Source organism: Bison bison, unplaced genomic scaffold, assembly GCF_000754665.1.
Source record: "Bison bison bison isolate TAMUID 2011002044 unplaced genomic scaffold, Bison_UMD1.0 scf7180017864040, whole genome shotgun sequence".
Classification (NCBI taxonomy): Eukaryota; Metazoa; Chordata; class Mammalia; order Artiodactyla; family Bovidae; genus Bison; species Bison bison.
In genome coordinates this window covers 4,137,616-4,154,667 of record NW_011494612.1, presented here as the reverse complement: position 1 = coordinate 4,154,667, position 17,052 = coordinate 4,137,616, and the positions used below count along the sequence as shown (strand labels likewise).

At 35.4% G+C, this 17,052-nt stretch overlaps 1 protein-coding gene across 7 annotated transcripts in view; it reads left to right on the top strand.

Annotated features, from left to right (window-relative positions):
• The window catches only part of PHC3 (polyhomeotic homolog 3 (Drosophila)), an 84,829-nt gene that overhangs the window by 42,813 nt on the left and 24,964 nt on the right, over positions 1-17,052 (top strand). For 6 of the 7 annotated variants that reach the window (XR_824853.1, XM_010835226.1, XM_010835225.1 and 3 more), the window contains 5 exons: positions 2,427-3,298; positions 3,587-3,634; positions 7,605-7,758; positions 12,652-12,902; positions 16,149-16,308. Coding sequence is in view for 6 of the 7 variants with exons in the window: in XM_010835226.1 (XP_010833528.1) it covers positions 2,427-3,298; positions 3,587-3,634; positions 7,605-7,758; positions 12,652-12,902; positions 16,149-16,308 (1,485 nt within the window). In the remaining variant the exon portion in view is untranslated. The remainder of the gene's footprint in view (positions 1-2,426; positions 3,299-3,586; positions 3,635-7,604; positions 7,759-12,651; positions 12,903-16,148; positions 16,309-17,052) is intronic. The other variant, XM_010835224.1, reaches the window with a different exon arrangement.

The window sequence follows — 17,052 nt, the reverse complement described above, 5'->3', positions numbered from 1 at the left end:
AATAAAGTCTGACACTGTTTCCACTGTTTCCCCATCTATTTCCCATGAAGTGATGGGACCAGATGCCATGATCTTCATTTTCTGAATGTTGAGTTTTTTTTTTTTTTTAATTCATACTATGACTTTTATTAATATCTTTCTGGGTGCTAGATATTTTTGTATTCTTTTTTTTATTTTTAAACTTTACATAATTGTATTAGTTTTGCCAAATATCAAAGTGTTGAGTTTTAAGCCAACTTTTTCACTCTCCTCTTTCACCTTCATCAAGAGGCTTTTTAGTTCCTCTTCACTTTCTGCCATAAGGGTGGTGTCATCTGCATATCTGAGGTTATTGGTATTTCTGGCAATCTTAATTCCAGCTTGTGTTTCTTCCAGTCCAGCGGTTCTCATGATGTACTCTGTATAGAAGTTAAATAGGCAGAGTGACAGTATACAGCCTTGACATACTCCTTTTCCTATTTGGATCCAGTCTGTTGTTCCATGTCCAGTTCTAACTGTTGCTTCCTGACCTGCATACAGGTTTCTTAAGAGGCAGGTCAGGTGGTCTGGTATTCCCATCTCTTTCAGAATTTTCCACAGTTTATTGTGATCCACACAGTCAAAGGCTTTGGCATAGTCAATAAAGCAGAAATAGATGTTTTTCTGGAACTGTCTTGCCTTTTCGATGATCCAGCGGATGTTGGCAATTGGATCTCTGGTCCTCTGCCTTTTCTAAAACCAGCTTGAACATCTGGAAGTTCACTGTTCACATATTGCTGAAGCCTGGCTTGGAGAATTTTGAGCATGACTTTACTAGTGTGTGAGATGAGTGCAATTGTGCGGTAGTTTGAGCATTCTTTGGCATTGCCTTTCTTTGGGATTGGAATGAAAACTGACCTTTTCCAGTCCTGTGGCCACTGCTGAGTTTTCCAAATTTGCTGGCATATTGAGTGCAGCACTTTCACAGCATCATCTTTCAGGATTTGAAATAGCTCTACTGGAATTCCATCAGCTCCACTAGGTTTGTTCGTAGTGATGCTATCTGAGGCCCACTTGACTTCACATTCCAGGATGTCTGGCTCTAGGTCAGTGATCACACCATCGTGGTTATCTTGGTCATGAAGATCTTTTTTGTACAGTTCTTCTGTGTATTCTTGCCACCTCTTCTTAATATCTTCTGCTAGGTCCATACAATTTCTGTCCTTTATCGAGCCCATCTTTGCATGAAATGTTCCCTTGGTATCTCTGATTTTCTTCAAGAGATCTCTAGTCTTTCCCATTCTGTTGTTTTCCCCTGTTTCTTTGCATTGATCGCTGAAGAAGGCTTTCTTATCTCTTCTTGCTGTTCTTTGGAATTCTGCATTTAGATGCTTATATCTTTCCTTTTCTCCTTTGCTTTTCACTTCTCTTCTTTTCAAAGCTATTTGTATGGCCTCCCCAGACAGCCATTTTGCTTTTTTGCATTTCTTTTCCATGGGGATGGTCTTGATCCCTGTCTCCTGTACAATGTCACGAACCTCAGTCCATAGTTCATCAGGCACTCTATCGGATCTAGTCCCTTAAATCTATCTCTCACTTCCACTGTATAATCATAAGGGATTTGATTTAGGTCATACCTGAATGGTCTAGTGATATTCCCTACTTTCTTCAATTTCAGTCTGAATTTGGCAATAAGGAGTTCATGATCTGAGCCACAGTCAGCTCCTGGTCTTGTTTTTGTGTACTGTACAGGTTACTGTAGGGTTTTGTGAGTGTGGGTAAGAAGAGAAGTAAACCAAGATCCTTTATCTAGACAGCATGACTGACGGTATTATTTTTTCTGCAAGCAAAACTAGTGCTGTCCTAGATTTGGAATGGCCTCTGAAATTTCGTTTCACCATGGTTAAATTTCATTTAATCATGTTGTAGGAGTTACACACGTGTTTTGCTTAACTGAATTAACTTTTTATACAAAAATTTTCCTGGATCAAATAGTACCAACTGTTTATCTTGGTTTAAATTTGGGAATTTATTTTGAAAGCTTTTTAAATAATGGACTGTTAGCTGGAAGAATGTTTAGACATGGATTAAAAAGGATACAATCTTTATTTTATGATATAAAGATATTATACTTGTTATGCTCTTCTTGCCAAAGAATGATTCAAGTGGATACACTTTGTTAAAAGTTATTGGAAATATTTGATGACCTTTAAAATTTAATTAAATCATGTGTAAATTCAGATTTATATCAGTTGTTTTAGGCAGTTTTCTTTTGGAACTTATCACAGTGTCGTTTATTTTTTGAAATTATGTAGTTTTTCAAGGAAAAGTTGTCATTACATTTTCAAATCATTCTTATTAGGAAGACTCATTATAGATTTTTGATGTGCAAACTTTCCTCCTTTAAATTTATTTTAAAATTTAATGTTTTTGAAATAAAGACTAATTGTCATTTTTTTCTCTTTTAGCATCATATCCTCCAATTCAGCCTCATCCTCTAATAAAACATCAGCAGATTCCTCTTCATTCACCACCTCCCAAAGTTTCCCATCATCAGCTGATACTACAACAGCAGCAACAACAAATTCAGCCAATCACACTTCAAAGTCCAACTCAAGACCCACCGCCCTCCCAGCACTGTATACCACTCCAAAACCATGGCCTGCCTCCAGCTCCCAGTAGTGCCCAGTCACAGCATTGTTCACCAATTCAAAGTCATCCCCCTCCTCTAGCAATGTCTCCTAGCCAGTCACAGTCAGCACAGCAGTCTGTAGTGGTGTCTCCTCCTCCACCTCATTCACCAAGTCAGTCTCCTACTATAATTATTCATCCACAAGCACTTATTCAGCCACACCCTCTCGTGTCATCAGCTCTCCAGCCAGGGTCAAACTTGCAGCAGTCCACTGCTAATCAGGTGCAACCTACAACACAGCTGAATCTTTCATCCCACCTTCCACTTCCAGCTTCCCCTGTTGTACACATTGGTCCAGTTCAGCAGTCCACCTTGGTGTCCCCAGGTCAGCAGATTGTGTCTCCAACATCACACCAGCAGTATTCAACCCTGCAGTCCTCTCCAATCCCAATTGCAACCCCTCCACAGATGTCGACATCACCTCCAGCTCAGATTCCACCACTGCCCCTGCAGTCTATGCAGTCTTTACAAGTGCAGCCTGAAATTCTATCCCAGGGTCAGGTTTTGGTGCAGAATGCTTTGGTGTCTGAAGAGGAGCTTCCAGCTGCAGAGGCTTTGGTCCAGTTGCCATTTCAGACTCTTCCTCCTCCACAGACTGTTGCGGTAAACCTACAAGTACAACCACCAGCACCCGTTGATCCACCAGTGGTAAGCCCTTGGAAGCTCTTTGACTTTCTTGCTGAACTGAAAGTAAACAGTTTTCTCCCACGTTGTGTTTTATCATTTAGATATAAATGCCTATGAATTTAAAAAGCTTGAAATTTCCATCTGTCAGTGTCTGACATACATGCTGTATGGGCCAAAAAAAATGCCATTTGTTGTAGTATGGTTGCATGCTTGATAATTTGTGATGGTTATTAAAGTCCCTCGTTAATTTTATTACTATTTAAACAAATCCATCTGCTATCTTTACAGAGTTGATTTTTTTTCCCCAAGGGAATGCATTTGAACCAGTGTCATCTGCACAAAGTTTTTTCTCTTAAGGTGATTATCCTTCATAGATCCCTTTGTTGGCTTGTATGTTCTTAAACGTATGGTTTATCTAGCTAACCTTTTTGGTTGTATGCATTCTGCAGTTATAGGCCGTTACGGGGCTTTTGCATCAAGGTGGAGGTATGCTTGTATGATGTAATTTTTTGGTAAATTTATATTTTATAATTAAAATTTTGTAAAAAAAAAAAAAAAAAAGTTATTCTAGGAAAGAATCCAACTTTGCAAATATTAACCGTAGTCCATCTTTTAGAATTGTAACTTCTGACTTTTAAATTTCTACTAAAGGAAAACATATACTTGAAATATTTCTCATTTAAAAAGCTAAGAAGGATGAGTTGAATACTGAGAATAAAAAAATTCATTGAGAGGAGTAAAAGTTTTGAATAACTGAGACTGTGGTGAAATTTATCAAAATAAACCTCTAAAAATGGCACATATTGCCCAGAAAGCAATTATTCTGTAAAATTATTCTGTAAAAACATTTGTCTTTTAAACATTCTATAAAGGACTTTTATAAAATAATTTATAATAAAATTGAAATAAGGTCTCTAAATGTTAGAATGATCAAATTTATAACTGAGGAAAACAATATTCCCAAAGGAGATTTATATCAAACCTCACTGAAGAGATCTTATCACTTAAATACAAATAACCATTAGCTCAGAAAGGAGAAGAGTTTCAAAGTTTGTTCCTTAATGGAAAACATTTTGATTCTCGGGATACAAATTTATAGAGTCTTCATTCTTGTCATTCTGACCGATAAGCATGAAGAGGTTGAATTCCACTTTTATTCAGAACAGAACTTGGCAAAGGTAACAGTGGGCATCTAGAAATAAGTTTGCATTTCAGTATTTTCTTTTAATGGATTTTGAAGAGTTTACAATGGATAATGTAACATAAAAACACAGTCTTTCAGCTGTAAAGTACCTTCAAAGAAATCAAATTTGAATTTATGTTCTCAATTTCTAGTTCAGTGGATTGGCTTTTAACAAGTAAAAAATAAAGTTCCCCTCTATGCTTTTTATTTTTCTAATTATTTTTGTTAGGGCAAATCTTGGAGGACTATTGGGGGTAGAAATATCAAAAACAGAACACTTGCATTAGATTAAAGCTAAAAATCTAAGATCTTGTTATTTTCTGCCCTCTATTAATTTTGTGTTTTTTTCCCTTAAAATTTATGTTACCTAATTTTTGGAATTTTTTCCATGAGAAGAGTAGTTTTCTTTGCTATCACTGGTATGGTTATATTTGCTATATATGTTTCCATGTTACTTTTCTTTTACTTTTGAGTTACCATAGCCTGTTTATTACCTTGCTGTATTTTTCTTTTATTACCTTTATTAAGTCTATTTTTTTACCATCAGATTTCTTCATGTATTACTCATTCCTTCACAGTTTCCAGGTTGTTTCAAATGTTTAAAGGTAGATGTTTACTTGTAAAGAGAAATAATAGGTATTTACTTCTAAATAATAGATGTGAAACTTTCAAACATAAGTGTGAATTTTCAAAATAAAATCAGTATTTTTAAAAAGATTTTTCATTGATATTTGGGTATGATAAATAGGATATGATGAGTGTAGATAATTTAGAACTAATAAATGTTTTCCACAGTTTATTTAGGGAAGGGAGACAGATGAGGCTGATGTACTTTGAGGTAAGTTTGGCAGCCATTGTTAGTTATAGAATAGTTATGAACTAAAGAGAAATTGTAATGTACAGTTTCCAAATGATCTTGTGAGCAAAACCTTCACTTCTTTGCTTTATTCAGTCTTTTAGTTATTGTACTTACGTTTTTTATGTTGATGGTGCCAGGTGTCTGACAGGTCTGTTTTTGCCTACTTCTTTTATTCTTTATTTTGGCTTCACGTGGGAGATGTAGAATAAAGTATGTATAGTTAGGTTTACTTGTAAAGAATGAAAAGTATTTTACAGGATTGTTTGACGGATTATTTCAGAATATGCTATCTGTATTTGCCTCTTTTAATCCTTTAAAACTCTTTTCCTATTTTTTTTTAAATCAGAATTCTATGCATGATCTCCATGATCTTTGATTCCTTAAAAGCTATTGTAGCTGTTTGAAAACTTGTGACAGCATTAATATTAAAAAGTTTTCAGCACTTAAGGAAAAGATGCCCTGTGTAAGAAGAGTAATTATCTAATAAAGGAATGCTGCATAGATACAACTGAACTAGTGTAGTTGATAAAACTGTTACTTGTGTAATTACCTATGCATCAACATCCCCACCACTCTGCCAAATTAAGGTAATGACCACTGCAGCAGATGCCCCTCACTAGAAGTTTTTTTTTTTGTTTTTACTTTAACCCCCAGGACTTTTTTTTGGATGACTTTGCTTATATTGGACATTATCATCATTTAAGAAAATTTATCATGAACAGATAATAGCAGCTGTCATTCTTGCACTGTACAATAACCAACGACTGCTTTCACTACCGAGGATCCAAACACGAGGCAAGGACTCTCTCTTGGTGAAACAGGTTTTCAGATGCAGGGTTGAGAGCAAATAACTTTTTTAAAATGTTGCCTACTTAGTAGCTGTTTCAGATCACAACTCTGAATATTATATTTATATAAAATTAGCAGTAACAATAGGAATTAAAAAATTTTAAAACAAAAGGGAAGTTTTTTTTCTCTTAATAGAGTCGAAAAATTAGGAGGTTTTTTGTTTGTTTTGGTTTTTAAATTCTGTTGCTGTTGTTAGATATGCCTTTGTAGTCCTTTTTCTCACACATGGTTTATGCTGGTTTCAGAAATCTTGATCATTTTTAATTTTAAATCATCAAACTTTTTCAGTAGTTTGATTAAAAATATATTGGATACCAATATTGTTAATTTTTTTTGTGAATGTTACTGAAACTTTTATTTTGACATTAGAAATATTAATCACTTTGGGTAAGTTATCTTAACTCACTTTTATAAACGTAAATAATAAGCTTTGTACATAAAAGAAGGGGGGTAAATTGCTTTGTGGCTTTGTTTTTAGTAACCTGTCTTTCAAAAACAATGGTTCAATAAAAATGAGGACAAATTAAAATACCCATGTCAGTCTGTACAAAATTCAGCCTTAATTTTAATAAAAATCAATAGTAGGTTCCATATTTTTTAATTATGAAGTTCCTTCTCAGAGTGCTTTTGAGTCTGTTTTCCTCAAATATTATCTTTACCATTGGATAACAGGGCAGTTAGAAATGTAAAAACTTGCTGCTGTAAGTATGGAAAAATATTAAAGAACTACAAGTAATACGTCAAATGGTTTAGGATGGGGGCGGGGTGTGTGTGTGTGTGTGTGTGTGATTCCAGGGACAGATATTTTCTGTTTACTTGACAATTAGCTTATAAAAATTTATTAGATTCTTGAGTAGATTAGAAGATTGAAAATGTAATTACATATAATTTTGTAGGTTCTCAGGCATTACTTTTCAAAATTCACTCTTTAATTTACATAAATAGAGTAAAGAACTTGGGATATAGTCATTTAGGCAGTACATTTCTTTATATAATATGTGTCATTCTAGAGATTCACCTAACATGCTTTGAAAAATATTAATATCTGTTTTGATTTATGATAATTGAAAGTTAATAGAAACTTTAGTAAACTCCCCAAATAGTTATTTGAGTGTATAAATTCAAAACATTTAAAAAAAATTAACAAAATTTAAAGTAATTCCTGATTCAACTATCACCTTTTGGGAAAACCTTAGTGATTTATAACATAGGTACTGATCCACAACTTGCTTCCAGTGAAATATCATCAGGTATTATGAATCGTCAAGTATTATGAAAAACTTCATTTGAATGATTTTAAAGCTTCTCTTTCAGTCGGTCAAATAGTCATTTTGTCTTTTACATTTTAAAACACTTAGAATTTATTTTGTTAATTAGGAACACCTTATTAAATGCATCTTACAAACATTTTTAGGCAGTGTGGTTTGTCGTCGTAGGTATATCAAGTGGAAGATGTCTGTGAGGAAGAAATGCCAGAAGAGTCAGAAGACTGTGTCCGGATGGATAGAACGCCGCCGCCGCCCACGCTGTCTCCAGCAGCTATAACTGTGGGGAGAGGAGAAGATTTGACTTCTGAACATCCCTTGTTAGGTGAGGAGGTGCCTAAAATTGGGGGAAATTTCTGTTAGGCAAATGTTAGTAATGGGAAGAGTTCATTTTTTTTCCACCGGAGATGATTTTAAACTAATTTGTTATATAATAAATTGCAGCAAAACATAGATTAGAATTCAAGAGTTTTTTTTGATGAGAAACAATTAGAGCAGTTGATGAGGAACTGCCCAAATCAAAAACACATTTCAGTCTTTGAAGTTTTAGTAGTTTGTACAGATGTGTTTCATATGCTCATTCAGATTTATTTGTCAAGCTATTTCTAGCATAAAAATTAGAACAAAGCAAAATTCTATTAGAAAATTTCAATTACACTGTCCAAAAATCACAAAACATTTGAAGTCATGTCTGACATTCCTCATAATTGCTTGTGATTCAGATTGAGTAAATGCTTTTAAAAGTGTTGCTTCCTGGACAGTACTTAAATTAAGCCACACTAATTACTAGAGACATGGATTAAAAAATTCCTAACACCTTCAAATTCTTATTCACTACTTTAGAACTACTTATGAGTTCAAGTTAATCCTCTCTGTTCTCTGCACATTATCAAAGTGACTGTGAATCCTAGGTACTTCACTAAAACATTATGATGTATAGCCCAGTATCCAAGTCCTAAAAAAGATGTGTTCTGGGTTGGGTGGTGTTTTTTTTTTTTAATTTTGAATATTTTATTTAGATCAGGGCATGGCAAATGATAGCTCATGCTTCAGATCTTTCTGCTACATGTTTTGGTATGGCCCATGAGCCAAGGATAGTTCTAAAATTTTTAAATGTTTGGAAAAAAAATCAAAGGAAGAGTTAATTCATGTCATGTGAAGATTATATGAAATTCAAATTTCATAGTCCATAAATAAAGTTCTATGCAACATAACCACGTTCGTTTGTTCAGATATTATCTATGGCTACCTTTATACTACTACAGCAAAGAGGGGTCATTGCAGAGACCATATGTCTTTTATAAAAATGTTTACTGACCCCTCACCCAGATAATGCTAATCTTGATTTGGGCTTTGTTGTAAGTATGCTGTCCTATTGAATATCTCATTGCCTTCATGATCACGTTTAGTTGAGAGGAACCAATGTTATCAGGCATGGAAACAAACTATAATGGGGCGTTGACAGCCTCTCCTCCTTAAGTGTGCCACATCTCTAACCCTTGCTTCTTTCTAGGTTTTATTTCTTACTGCCAGTGTGAGTCTCCAGAAAGCAAGGAGCTAGAACACCAATTTTACTCCAACTTTTTCTCCTTCCTGAAAAATAGAAAACATTTAGTCAATAAAATTATGAAAAATATTTAAGACAAATTCAATATCATTGCCTTTGCTTATTCAAAATAATACCTCAAAAGATAGAGATCTAAGAAAACTTAGCTATAGTACTAAATCTTTGTAGTTTTTGTACACTGAAAATGGATTCATGTTGCTGCAGATATCTTGGGAGTTTTGATTTAAAGGCAGAAATATATATTTAATTGGATACTAACCCTGCATTGTGACTGTGATTTAATTGCCTAATAAGCATTACTAATGGTACTCAAGAAAATTTAAATACTTTTGAAGTATTGAACCTCGACAATATCTTTACATTATTTCCGTAGAAATATAATCTGAGATCCTGGCAGGCATATTCCTCTGGCTAAATTGTTTCAGTAAACTATAAATTTTTGAATAGTCCTTTAATTTTCTTCATGCTCAACTACTTTTCTGTAGTATGTGAGAGGGAAAAGCAAGTATAGGTTGCTCATCAAATCATATAATAAACTAACCTATAAAAATAGAGGGACTTGTTTCCACCAGGATTGAGTCTTCATAAGTCTGTAAGAATTCTTAAAGCACCCATTAAAGGACTTCCCTGGTGGCACAGTGGATAAGAATCCACCTGCCAATGTAGGAGACACGGGTTCCATCCTTAATCCAGGAAGATTCCACGTACGGTGGAGCAACTGAGCCTGTGCACCACAGCTGCCGAGGCTGGGCTCGAGAGACTGTGAGCCACAACTAATGAAGCCCTTGCACCTAGAGCCTGTGCTTCGCAATAAGAGAAGCCACCGCAATGAAAACTTGCACTTATCACAACTAGAGAAAGCCACGCAAAGCAGCAAAGACCCAGTGCAGCCAAAAATAAGTAAATAAAATGAAAAGCATCTATAAAAAAGGAGAACAAACTCATTGGTTTCCCTAGGAAATGAAACTACAAATAGGCAGAGTAACTTGTGGCAAAGTCTTTATCAGTTAACTTGGGGTTTCTCGATTCACAGTTGTCTTAAATCTAGAGAGGATAATAATTGTGTTTGTTTTACTGTGTTGTGTTTTTTATTTTAACAGCTGATTATGAACTGGCATGTAAAAGCTATTACATTCTTCATAAAGTCAGTAACTCATAAATTTTCAACAAAACTTAGGTCTATTTGTATGTATGATCCAAAAATCAGAACATATATACCAAGCAGTATTTTCTGAATAAACAACATTATACTTAATGCAGTACCTATAAATCTGTAAGGGGACATTAAATTTTTCTTATTTTTCAACTCCATAGATTTGTATTTCCCTTCCAACAGAAAAGTTGCTTTTCAGTTCCTGTTCAGAATTATCTTTTATCCCTTTTTCTCTAGGAGTATATGTGAAAATTAGGTATGTGGGATAGGATTTTTATGGAGTTTCTCAGTCCTGTAATACATGTGTATAATTGTGTATTTGTTCCTGGAAATAAGTAAATCAGTATTTCCTGCTGACTTTTAGTTTTTAATGAGGGATTGTGTGACTTTAAATAGGTTTTCTAGTACAATTTATTTTGGTGGATTATTTGGTGGAACAAGGTTAATTTATGGATATAATATTGCTGTGATAAATAAGCTATATAGTAATATTAATTACATCAAAGTTCTAGGTGTGAACCATTAGCTTTTCCTTATCTGACACTACCAGTTATCACTGCACTGTTTCATTAGTGGAAATCTTTATCTATTTATCTTTGGCTGTGCTGGTTCTTCATTGCTGCATATGGGCTTCCTCTAGAGTTGTGGCGAGTCGGGGCTACTTTTTGTTGTGTTTCAAGGACTTCTCATTGCAGTAGCTTCTCTTGTTGCAGAGCATTGACTAAGATGCTCAGGCTCAGTAGTGTGGTGCACAGGCTTAGTTGCCCTGCAGCATGTGGGGTCTTTCTGGGCCAGGGATCAAACCTGTGTCCCCAGCAGTGGCAGGTGGATTCTTAACCATTGGACCACCAAAGAAGTCTCTGAAATTTTTCTTCAATAGGGATTTTTCTTTCTTCTGTACCTAACTGGGCTATGTTTGACCATCTTTGATAGTGATATCAATTCTTTTCATACTGATGATGGAGAGGAGTTACCATAGGAGTTAAAAGCATTGTCTCTGTTAGTAACCCAGCTCCACTACTTACTAGCTGTATGTCTTTAGGCAAGTTAATCTTTGTCTCTTTTTTTTTTTCACCACATCTATAAAATGGAGATAGTAACAGTACTTACCCATAGGCTTGGAGAAGGAAATGGCAACCCACTCCAGTATTCTTGCCTAGAGAATCCCGGGGACAGAGGAGCCTGGTGGGCTGCTGTCCATGGAGTTGCACAGAGTTAGACACAACTGAAGTGACTTAGCATGCATGCATGCATTGGAGAAGGAAATGGCAGCCCACTCCAGTGTTCTTGCCTGGAGAATCCCAGGGACAGAGAAGCCCGGTGGCCTGCTGTCTGTGGGGTCGCGCAGAGTCGGACACGACTGAAGTGACTTAGCAGCAGCAGCAGCACCCGTAGGCTAGTTAGGATTAAATGTGTTACAATGTGTAAGACATTTATACATATAAGTGCTGGCACATAAGTGCTCAGTAAGTAGTGGTATTATCTTTACCATATGCCCCTTTTTTTGTTGTTGTTACTTCTCTCAGCTATCTTGTACTCACTGGTATTCCTGGCTATCACCTGGTTCCATCTCTCCACTTTGGTACAGCTTAGTAAAGGTTCAGTGCTAACAAATGGGTAGGTAAAGTCTCTGTCATAGGCTGTTATTGTGGTCCCCAGAGCTTGCCTGGGAAAAAATCAAAGTGAACTAGCCCAACATTTTGCAATTGCCTGGTACTACAGTGTTCCTACAAACTGACATGTACAATGTCATTGAAGATTTGTTAAAAATAGCAACAGCAAAGAACATTTGTGCATGGTTGTGGATTACTTGAAATAAAGGTAATGCCCTGTATAATTCATTATAATTTCTACTTATTCTATCGATTTCATGATCTTTTTTTCTTAAGCATATTCTCCCCTCCCTAGTACCATTTGGAATATATGAATAGAAACATAGGAAATTTAATAACTGTAGCTTAAAAATAAAAATAATTGTTCTTAAGTTGACATTCTAAAACATTTTCATGTCTTATGGGACAGTTTTTTTAACCAAAGTTGGAATGCTAACTTTGAACAAGTTGCTGCCTTGCACTGTAAATGGGGATAGTAGTAAATATCTCATAAGGTTATTGTGGAGATTCCCAGGTAGTGCTACTGGTAAGGAACCCACCTGCCAATGCAGGAGACACAAGAGGTACAGGTTGGATCCCTGGCTTGGGAAGATCCCCTGGAGGAGGAAATGGCAACCCACTCTGGTATTCTTAGCTGAAGAATCCCATGGACAGAGAAGCCTGGTGGGCTACAGTCCATAGGGTCTCAAAGAGTCAGATACTATTGAAGTGACTTTGCATGAATTGTGGAGAGATGAGGTAATAAATATAAGGGTCTCAGAATTTTGTTTTAAAACATAAGACATTAACTGTTACTGTTATTAATGTTCTCCAGTTTTCTTTCATATTTGCCTGGGCAGAATGGTACAGATTTAAAAAGTGACTTTTTTTTTTTTTTCCCCCCAGAGCAAGTAGAATTACCTGCAGTGGCATCAGTCAGTGCTTCAGTAATTAAATCTCCTTCAGATCCTTCACATGTTTCTGTTCCTCCACCTCCGCTCTTACTTCCAGCTGCTACCACAAGAAGTAATAGTACATCTATGCCCAGTAGTGTACCTAGTGTTGAAAACAAACCTCCACAGGCTATTGTTAAGCCACAGATCTTGACCCATGTTATTGAAGGTTTTGTGATTCAGGAGGGATTGGAGCCATTTCCTGTAAGTAGCAAGCAAATTTGCATTTTCAAAATTATTCACGTAGCATAATTTTAAAATGTATGATCTATTGGTCTCTAATGTATTTTCTCTAATAAAAAACTTACTTCAAAAGTTATTAATCTCCCTGGAGAGGGAAATGGCAGTCCACTCCAGTATTCTTGCCTGGGAAATCCCATGGACAGAGGAGCCTGGAGGACCACAGACCATGGGATCAAAAAAAAAAAAAAAAAAATTAGACAATTTCTTTCTGTCTATCCTTTATATATTTCCATATATATCTATAGTTCTAGAATTTTATGCTAGCTATTTAGATGTATAAGATGGAAGCAAACAGTTTCAGGGTATAAGGATATTAGTTTTATAATTTTTAGAGAAGGCAATTAAATGTTCACTCTGAAGGAAACTTTCACTTTTTCCCCTTTAAGGGGATCGAAATGACACCAGAACTGTATTATTTTCTTTTATAAAGGTGTTTCTTGTATAATGTGATACTTGAGAACTTTAACTTGGATACAGAAAATAGTAACTTCCCAGTGATCTTATACATCTGAAGTTATCCAGTTGATGGTTTTTAATTAGCAAATAGATTTTCTCATTATTTTTTAAATCTCAGGCTTCAATCAGATTTTAAAAATGCTTCAAAATGTACACATCAGAATTGAGATGCTGTATCCTATCACTAAAAGTAATTTGATTTGAGACTAGTTATACATTATAGCTATGTTAGCTACATTACATGCTGTGTCTAGAAATGAACATTTTTCCTTAGGAAATATACCAAGACAAGTGGCCAAAATCAAAGCCCCAAACAAAGACACGAGAAAACAAAATTATGTATTTTGAAGCCCATTGAAGCATCTGATTTTTCAAATTCACAGGTAGGGCATTATGATGGCACAGTGATAGTTGACTGTAGCCAGTTGCCCTTGTTTGCAGTTTACTGTGTGTAGGATCTAAGAACCTCTGATATAGTGAGTGGAGAAACAGTCTTTTCTCCCTGGTCTCAGAGATTGGATCCTGGCTCTGCCATATACTGAATGTGTAACCTTTGTCAGGCCACTCAATCTTTTTGAAATTCATTTGCTCATACAGCAAATGGAGGTGATACTTTGCTCTTAGGGTTATTGTGAAGACTAAATGTGTGTAACTGTTCTATGTAATATGTATTGTTTTTTCACTGAAAATTTGGAAAATGTACAGAGCAAATAGTAATACCACAAAATGTATTTTAATATATATTTTCATATGATCAGGACTATAATTGTATATACAGTTCAGATTTTTTTTTTTTTAATTAAAAAAATTTGTTTTGACCACACCTTTCTTCTTACCTCTTGTGAGATCTTAGTTCCCCAACCAGAGATTGAACTTGGGTCCTTGGCATTGAAAGTGCAGGATCCTAACCACTGGACCGCCAGGGAATTCCTTACAGACCAGCTTCTTTTGCTTAGTATAGCTTGAACATTTATTTTCTCATTTGATTAATAGTACCTTGGAAACATTTTGAAAGGTTACCTAGTATTTCACTTTCTGGACAGTCATAATTTATATAATCTTTCAATTACAGTTACCCTCCCCCCCGCCCCCCAATATCCACAGGTTTCACACTGGGGATCAACCCAATTGTAGATCAAGAATCTAGGGGGAAAAAAGAAATCTAGAAAATTCGAAATAGTAAAACTTGAATTAATCATGCACAGGCAGCTATTTACTTCATATTTACATTGTTTTCAGAATTATCAGTAATCTAGAAATGATTTAAAGGGCTTCCCTGGTGACTCAAATGGTAAAGAATTTGCCTGCAATGCAGGGGACTTGGGTTCAATCCCTGGGTTGGGAAGATCCCTTGGAGAAGGAAATGGCAACCCATTCCAGTATTCCTGCTAATTTAAACCATATGGCAGAATGTGCATAGGTTATATGCAAATAATGCTCCATTTTTACATAAGGGACTTGAGCATCTGTGTTTTTTGTACCCTGTGGAGTCCTGGCATCAATCCCCTGCAGACACCGAGGGACATCTATACCGTTGGACATTTAGGTTTCCATTTTTTTTTTTTTTTTTGCTGTTCAAAGGAATATCCTTATATGTAAATTATCCACATTTGAAATATTATTTCTTTGGCATAAATTCCCAGAAGTATAGGTGTTAGATCACATTACATATGTATTCATAAGACTCTTGATATATATTGGCAAATCATTTTCTGGAAGAGTATTTAAATTGATTCATATACCCTAAGTGTATACTCTTATCAGCACTCAATAGTGGTTTTTTCATCAATAATTTCCACTAATTTTATTTGAGACATAATTACATATACAAACTGAAATAAACACAATTTAAAAGGTTATGGGTTGAGAATTCCCTGGTGATCCAGTGGCTAGGACTTGGTGCTTTCACTGCAGGGGCTGGGTTTGATCCCTGCAAGTGAGGCCAAAAAAAAAGTTTATGGGTGATTATTCTCCAGGGTAACATGTAAAAGGTTCCAGTAAGCTGCTGTTCACTATGTATGGAAAATGTTGGAGACTTGACCAGCATTCTCAAATAGAATCAAAGATTCTGTTTTTTAAGATTAGCTGAGGGTTCACTAGTAGATCGGTATATACTTTTGGTGTAGATTATTTTTGCTGAAAGCATTTCTAAAGTAAGTAGTTTTCATGACTTAAATTGGTGTACTGAACATAAGCGACTCTATTTTTGTTGATTTTGATGTTAATATTTGAGGAATTTTCCATTTCTGTTTGTGATTAGGTTACTTAACTAGGAGTCAGGAGACTTGAGTTCTAGTCCTGTTTCTGCTATTACAAAGAAATCACCTGCACGCTTTGAATATTAGTTCCCTTATCTTTAAAATACAGTAATGATCTGTCCTGATGAAAGAATCCTATAAATAAAAAGTTTTGTGCATGAAAAATCAATCTTGAAGATTGTTGCAGAAAAAGGTAAAGGTACTTACAATCACAATTTGTTACTGATTTTTTTTTAAAGATTTTTTTAGCTTACCCACCTAAACATAGACCCTTGGTTCCATTTGACTGAGACTTTGGTCATACTGCTTATGAGTTGTAATATAAAGTGTTCAGGCAACCTGAACATAACCTTTTCTCAAGAAATAAATGAATGGATCTGATCAGTTGTACAAGTAAATTATCACAGATCCTTTTGATTTCAAGAGACTTTTAAACTAAATTATTTCTGAAGGTCTTTAAAAAGATCATTTCATTTTGTTCTGTCTTTTAAAGGTGAGTCGTTCATCTTTGCTGATTGAACAGCCTGTGAAAAGAAGGCCTGTTTTGGATAATCAGGTGATAAATTCTGTGTGTGTTCAGCCAGAGCTACAGAATAATGCAAAGCATGCAGATAATTCATCTGACACAGAGATGGAAGACATGATTGCTGAAGGTTTGTGGATTTTTCTTTAAGATACTCTTTAACTTTGGCATTTATTGCTTGAATCAGAACATGGGTTTTTATCATACACAGATTTTTCCCTTGGAAGTATTTACTTTTATTCTCATATAATGCATTATTTGACTAAAATAATGGGAACTCGAACCAGACTCTAAATGGCCATGTAATTAAAATAACAAGATTGGTGTTAATTTTTATAATACCATTTTGACCTTTGAAGGGATCTGAGTGGGAAAATTTCCGTTACATATGAAAGCAGTTCAAAATTTTAGGATCACAGCAATCCCACTGCTTGGCATACACACTGAGGAAACCAGAAGGGAAAGAGACACGTGTACCCCAATGTTCATCGCAGCACTGTTTATAATAGCCAGGACATGGAAGCAACCTAGATGTCCATCAGCAGATGAATGGATAAGAAAGCTGTGGTACATATACACAATGGAGTATTACTCAGCCATTAAAAAGAATACATTTGAATCAGTTCTAATGAGGTGGATGAAACTGGAGCCTATTATACAGAGTGAAGTAAGCCAGAAGGAAAAACATAAATACAGTATACTAACGCATATATATGGAATTTAGAAAGATGGTAATGATAACCCTGTATACGAGACAGCAAAAGAGACACTGATGTATGGAGCAGTCTTATGGACTCTGTGGGAGAGGGAGAGGGTGGGAAGTTTTGGGAGAATGGCATTGAAACACGTGAAATGTCATGTATGAAACGAGATG